The 7,500-nt window shown below is 47.9% G+C and overlaps 1 protein-coding gene across 2 annotated transcripts in view; it reads left to right on the top strand.

Moving 5' to 3' along the window:
• LOC143283161 (xaa-Pro aminopeptidase 1-like) overlaps window positions 1-7,500 on the top strand; it is a 74,767-nt gene that overhangs the window by 25,956 nt on the left and 41,311 nt on the right. For both annotated transcript variants that reach the window (XM_076589314.1, XM_076589313.1), the window contains exons 2-3: window positions 2,587-2,696; window positions 6,683-6,793. In XM_076589314.1, the coding sequence (XP_076445429.1) occupies window positions 2,587-2,696; window positions 6,683-6,793 (221 nt within the window). The remainder of the gene's footprint in view (window positions 1-2,586; window positions 2,697-6,682; window positions 6,794-7,500) is intronic.

Here is a 7,500-nt window from a genome sequence, read left to right as displayed (position 1 = left end):
ACATAAATGAAGGGGAAAAGGTATTCATGCAGAAGGACATACATAATGACGAAAATAACTCCCCTCCCTTTAATCCACACACCCACACCCGTGCACACGCATGCATATACATACACGCGCGCGCGTGCACAACCACACACACAAACACACACACACACACACACACACACACACACACACACACACACACACACACACACACACACACACAGGTGCATGCTGCAGACGGGACCTCGGTTTATCGTCTCATCCGAATGACTAGCGTCCAGACCACCACTCAAGGTCTAGTGGAGGGGTAGAAAATATCGGCGGCTGAGCCGTGATTCGAACCAGCGCGCTCAGATTCTCTCGCTTCCTAGGCGGACGCGTTACCTCTAGGCCATCACTCCACAAAACTAGTTTTGAATATTTCAAATCGGGTGTGTGATAAAATGTATTTGTTAGAGCCGTATCGGCATGAGGCGCGTGTAAGCAGGTGTTTGAGATATTGTGGTGTCAAGTCACTGTGCGTTTTGTACATGAGTAATGCTTTGTTGAATTCCAGCTGTTTTTTGAAGTGGAAGGATGTTTAATCGAGAGGGAGGGAGAGGGGGGGGCAGAGAGAAAAAAAAGGGGGTGGGGTGGGGAATTAGACAGAGACAGAGAGACAGACGGAAAGAGAGAGAGATACACCGAGACAGAAAGGCAAACAAACACACCGCTCAACCCAGTAAAAAAACAAAAAAAAAAAAAACAAGAGAGGCAAGGCCTTCAAGACTCACTTGTGATACACTTTTAAAAAATCTAATCGTTAAAATGTGTTCTGTATTTGTTATTATAAAACTTCGCGTTAAAAAAAAGTCCTAACCAGATTCGAATTAAGTCCCCTAGCATTAATTACAGAGTAATTTCCCTTTTTTTACCCTCTGCACCAAAACGTTTGCAAAATAAATAAAACTTCCATGCTTAGCAAAAAAAAATGATAATAATGACTGCTCTTGTTGTTGGGTCAGAATATCAGATCAAAGTGCCAAGTTTAGAGAATACAAAAAATATAAATATAACAGTAAATGCAGTTTGCATATAATTAGGCTTCATTTTTTTGTTTTGTTTTTGTGCCCATCCCAGAGGTGCAATATTGTTTTAAACAAGATGACTGGAAAGAACTGAATTTTTTCCTATTTTCATGCCTAATTTGGTGTCAACTGACAAAGTATTTGCAGAGAAAATGTCAATGTTAAAGTTTACCACGGACACACAGACACACACACACACACACACACACACACACACACACACACACACACACACACACAGACAACCGAACACCGGGTTAAAACATAGACTCACTTTGTTTACACAAGTGAGTCAAAAAAAAAAAAAGGGCGTGGGCCACACACTCATAAAGCAGTCAGCACTGAATGTGGCCACACACTCTCAAGAAGACAGGGCAGCATTTTGTCCTCGCAAATTTACGATCGCAGGAACAACAGTGCCGCTTTCAACGGACGGTGGACACAGCGGGTTTCCCACGTTGATAACACCTTGCCCACAATGTTACATACCAGGCTGAGTGCAGTTGACATTGGTCAGTACTTGGTAGACTCGACAGAGAACAGGAAACAGTGTTCAGCTTCAGTCGCCAACATGTTTCAAAACGTCAGATTTTACACACACACACACACACACACACACACACACTTTTATGATAGTCAGTCGTGTCCGACTATGACCATCAGAACAACAGAGGAGGCAACTGCTGTTCCGACTATTTGGGCTAGAATTTGATTATAGTGGAGAGTGTTTTGCCCAAGTTACATCCCCACTCTCTTGGCCAAAAGGGTTTTAGGACAGTCCGCGTTGGGATGGTTCCCAAAGGCCAACTAGCCCACAAGGCTGCAGCACTAAGAGCCAGTGCAATTTTGCCTCCTAGTTTGAGAGTCACAGTCCTTCACAAAAGACTAAGCTGTAAATGATTTCCCATTGACTGGAGAAACCATTGACAATACAGCTCTCACTTTGCTGTTGGCCCAAATGTAAACTTATGTCAATCTGTGATATAAGCCGAGTGTTGGGCCTAACACACACACACACACACACACACACACACACACACACACACACACACACACACAGCGAGAGACAGACAGGCAGACAGACAGAGAAGGGAAACATTGTTTCGCACAGTAAGCCCCCCCAAAAAAAAGACTAATTAATGTCATTTATGTTCATATGCAGTTTTTTTTCTACCGGCTCCAGATATCACAGGTGTGTTCTTGGTTATGCTCTGAGCGTCTGGTTATCTGGGAACGTTCAGTTTATATGAGCGTGTGTGTGTGTGTGTGTTCGTGTGTGTGTGTGTGCTTGTGTGTGTGTGTGTGTGTTTGTGTGTGTGTTTGTGTGTGTTCGTGTGTGTGTGTGTGTGTGTGTGTGTGTCTCAAGGCCTGGCTAAGGGCGCTTGGTTACGCTGCTGGTCAGGCATCTGCTTGGCAGATGTGGTGTAGCATATATGGATTTGTCCGAGCGCAGTGACGCCTCCTTGAGCAACTGAAACTGAAACTCTGTGTGTGTGTGTGTTCGCGTGTGTGCGTGTGTGTGTGTGTGCAGTGCTGGTGTGCACGTGCGGCCCTGTGCACGAGGAGGACACAGCGACACACCCACGTCACAAGCGGGCCGCGCCGTCACTGGGGGACAGGACCAAGTGCCAACCCGGAGATGTGAGTACCTCGTCCGCTTCAATGGCTAGCCGGGTGGTTTGTTCGTTGGGTGGGCGGACGGGTAGGTGGCCGGGTGGTTTGTTGGTTGGGTGAGCGGACGGGTAGATGGCCGGGTGGTTGGGTGGCTGGGTGGGCGGACGGGTAGGTGGGAGGGTGGTTTGTTGGTTGGGTGAGCGGACGGGTAGCTGGCCGGGTGGTTTGTTGGTTGGGTGAACGGACGGGTAGCTGGCCGGGTGGTTGGGTGAGCGGACGGGTAGGTGGGAGGGTGGTTTGTTGGTTGGGTGAGCGGACGGGTAGATGGCCGGGTGGTTGGGTGAGCGGACGGGTAGGTGGCCGGGTGGTTTGTTGGTTGGGTGAGCGGACGGGTAGCTGGCCGGGTGGTTTGGTGGTTGGGTGAGCGGACGGGTAGGTGGCCGGGTGGTTTGTTGGTTGGGTTCGCAGACGGGTAGGTGGCCGGGTGGTTTGTTGGTTGGGTTCGCAGACGGGTAGGTGGGTGGGTGGTTTGTTGGTTGGGTGGGCGGACGGATAGGTGGCCGGGTGGTTTGTTCGTTGGGTGGGCGGACGGGTAGGTGGGTGGGTGGTTTGTTGGTTGGGTGAGCGGACGGGTATGTGTGTGTGTTTGGTGGTTGGGTGAGCGGACGGATAAGTGGCCGGGTGGTTTGTTGGTTGGGTTCGCAGACGGGTAGGTGGCCGGGTGGTTTGTTGGTTGGGTTCGCAGACGGGTAGGTGGCCGGGTGGTTTGTTGGTTGGGTGGGCGGACGGATAGGTGGCCGGGTGGTTTGTTGGTTGGGTTCGCAGACGGGTAGGTGGCCGGGTGGTTTGTTGGTTGGGTTCGCAGACGGGTAGGTGGCCGGGTGGTTTGTTGGTTGGGTTCGCAGACGGGTAGGTGGCCGGGTGGTTTGTTGGTTGGGTGGGCGGACGGATAGGTGGCCGGGTGGTTTGTTGGTTGGGTTCGCAGACGGGTAGGTGGCCGGGTGGTTTGTTGGTTGGGTTCGCAGACGGGTAGGTGGCCGGGTGGTTTGTTGGTTGGGTGGGCGGACGGATAAGTGGCCGGGTGGTTTGTTGGTTGGGTTCGCAGACGGGTAGGTGGCCGGGTGGTTTGTTGGTTGGGTGAGCGGACGGGTAGCTGGCCGGGTGGTTTGTTGGTTGGGTGGGCGGACGGGTAGCTGGCCGGGTGGTTTGTTGGTTGGGTGAGCGGACGGGTAGCTGGCCGGGTGGTTTGTTGGTTGGGTGAGCGGACGGATAGGTGGCCGGGTGGTTTGTTGGTTGGGTGGGCGGACGGGTAGGTGGCCGGGTGGTTTGTTGGTTGGGTGAGCGGACGGGTAGGTGGCCGGGTGGTTTGGTGGTTGGGTGAGCGGACGGGTAGGTGGCCGGGTGGTTTGTTGGTTGGGTGAGCGGACGGGTAGGTGGCCGGGTGGTTTGGTGGTTGGGTGAGCGGACGGGTAGATGGCCTTGTTGGTTGGGTGAGCGGATGGGTAGGTGGCCGGGTGGTTTGGTGGTTGGATTAGCGGGTGGTTGGATGGATGGGTGCGTGGTTTGTTGGGTGAGCGGGTGGTTGGGTGGATGGTTTGTTGGTGGGGTGAGCGGTTGGGTGGTTTGTTTGGTGAGCGAATGTTGGCTGGATGGTTTGTTGGTTGCGGGTGGGTTGGTGGTTGGTAGGGTCAGTGGGTGGATGGTTTGTTGCTCTCTCTCTCTCTCTCTCTCTCTCTCTCTCTCTCTCTCTCTAGTAGAGGTATGTAGAGTGAAGTGACGGGGACAGACAACTATTATAGAGACAGACAGAAACAGACACACGGAGAAACAGACAGACACACAGACAGACGGAGAGAGAATAATTATATTAATCACTAGCAACAGGAAGAAAGAATTAACGTCTTCATGAAAAAAAAAAAGCACAAAAAACTAATTTCAGTGATGATGATGATGATTACCTTCTTAGCACGGGAGGCAATTTTACCGGCTCATTGATAGTCGGTTATGGGAGTTACGCCCCCTAATTGTCGTCTGCACAGGGGGGCAAAGCTCGGTGCAGAGCAGAGGAATGATTTCTTGCTTAGTCTCGCAGGAGCAAAGGTGAATTTGTTAAGTAAATGTCTCCCTTAGCTACGTTTTATTACAGTTCTTGCGCAAACCCCGAGTGTCTTGAGAGAAAACAATTAAACAAAAAAAAAATCCCCTGGTGGTATCAGTCGAGTTGTAAAGAAATGATCACAGTGAGTTGAGAATTTGATACCAAATTGATTGCTGAGTAGACAGGGCCATCATCTTTGTAGACAGTGCATCGATACCGTCACCATTCTGATTTATTTTCAAATATGTAAATGATTTTTTGAACAATTGAAATGTGGATCAATAAATGTACTCTGATACTGAAAATAACTAATTCGCCAGGAATCATTTTGTTGTTGCTGCTGCTGCTGTTGTTGTTTATCAATTAAACCAGAGCGTAGAAAAATAAATGAATATTATGATACTTTATACTGTGTGTTAAAACGTTATCTTAGTTTGTGTGTGTGCTCCAGCTATTTTCAGTAGATCACCTTGACCTAATTTAGTCAGATCATAATTGGTTTTCGGCTGCATATAAACTGATTTTATGCGAAGTGAAGTTTTAGAAGTGTCACGGATTTTATGCTTTGAAAAAGACCATATAACTCTGAGAAGATTGTGGACATTCAGGGGAATAATTCGTCGATATATTCATCCATTACCAAAACTTCTTTTTAAGGATAGCCAAAACATTTTAAATGACAATTATCACAAACATTTTTCATGACAATCATACCCAAACATTTCTTTAGAAATGACAATGATTCCCAAACCTCCTTTTGAAACGACAGTGATATCTAATCATTCTATTAGAAATTAAAATCATAGCTCGTCAGTGTGGGTTTCGAGTGTGGGTTTGTGTGTCCGGGAAGGTGTGTTAACTTTTTTTTTTCGCTATTAGCTTCGCACTTGAATTTGATAGAATATGTAATTGTGTGTGTGTGTGTGTGTGTGTGTGTGTGTGTGTGTGTGTGTGTGTGTGTGTGTGGAGGAATTTTGTTTAATGTCCCGTCACATATATCGGTGATTGAAGACATTTTGTTAAAGTATTAATGTATACATTTGAGTATTATCGGTTAGAAGGGGTGGGGGATGTGAATGAATGGAGAGTTGGGGGAAACTGGGCAAATGAGGGTGAAATTAGGGTGAAATCTGAAAAAAAAATATCGAAATACAATTACGGGAAATTACTTAAAGGACTTCGTAAAAGAGAAGTCGTTAAACTAGCAAGCGAAACAACTGATAATGAATGCAAAAAGTCAAAAACATCAACGTTCTCAGTCACTTGTGAAGACACACTTTCGTGTACATAAGGCTTCATCAAGCTACAGTCAAAAACTATATGCTTAATTGTCAGGTTACTAAAGCATATGCACTTGACATTAGAACAGTACTTGGTCCGTAATGAATTTTTTAATAGTCTGAGAGTTAAACTCAGAATTAGTCTGCGAATCGGACCAAAGTATGAGAGAGTCAACTGACGAGGTTGTGTGTGTGCGTGCGTGCGTGTGTGTGTGCGTGCGTGTGTGTGTGTGTGCGTGCGTGCGTGCGTGCGTGCATACCTCTGTGTGTGTGCGTGCGTGTGTGTGTGTGTGTGTGTGTGTGTGTGTGTGTGTGTCCGAGAGGGTATGTTCACTTTTTTTTCGCTATTAGTTTCCCACTAAAATTTGACAAAACATCATATAATTGTGTGTGTGTGTGTGTGTGTGTGTGTGTGTGTGTGTGTGCGTGCATTCGTCTGCGTGTGTGTGTGTGTGTGTGTGTGTGTGTGCATGCCGTGTGTGTGTGTGTGTTTGTGTGTATGTATGTTTGCGTGCATGCATGCATACGTGTGTGTGCTTGTGCGTTCGTTCTTCCATGCGTGCCTGCGTGTGTGTGTGTGTGTGTGTGTGTGTGTGTGTGTGTGTGTGTGTGTGTGTGTGTGTGTGTGTGTACAGGAGTGGCCCCCGACACGGGTGAACACGACCCAGCGACTGGCGGACATGCGGCGGGCCATGAGTCAGGCCGGAGTGCACGCCTTCCTGGTCTTCTCTGACGATGCTCACGGGGTGTGTCATCATCGTCATCATCGCCATCATCATCATCGTCATCATCATCGTCATCATCATCATCATCACCACCACCACCACTACTACCATCATTATCATCATCGTCGTCATCATCGTCATCATCATTGTCGTCATCATCGTCATCACCATGAACATCGTCATCATCACCACCATCATCATCATCATCATCATTATCATCACCATAAACATCGTCATCATCATCACCACCACCACCACCACCACTACTACCATCATTATCATCATCGTCATCATCATCATTACCACCACCACCACCACCACTACTACCATCATTATCATCATCGTCATCATCATCATTACCATCATCATGACCACCACCACAACCACCACCACCACCACCACCACCATCATCATCACCATAAACATCACCATCACCACCACCACCACCACCACTACCATCATTATCATCATCATCATCACCATAAACTTCGTCATCACCACCACCACCACCACCACCACCATCATCATCATCACCTTGAACATCGTCATCATGACCACCACCACCACCACCACTACCATCATTATCATCATCATCATCACCATAAACTTCGTCATCACCACCACCACCACCACCACCACCATCATCATCATCACCTTGAACATCGTCATCATGACCACCACCACCACCACCACTACCATCATTATCATCATCGTCATCATCATCATTA

The sequence above is a fragment of the Babylonia areolata genome, chromosome 6 (assembly GCF_041734735.1).
Source record: "Babylonia areolata isolate BAREFJ2019XMU chromosome 6, ASM4173473v1, whole genome shotgun sequence".
In the NCBI taxonomy this organism is placed as follows: domain Eukaryota; kingdom Metazoa; phylum Mollusca; class Gastropoda; order Neogastropoda; family Buccinidae; genus Babylonia; species Babylonia areolata.
The sequence above is the reverse complement of the archived record's forward strand: the minus strand, read 5'-3'. Positions and strand labels throughout refer to the sequence as shown.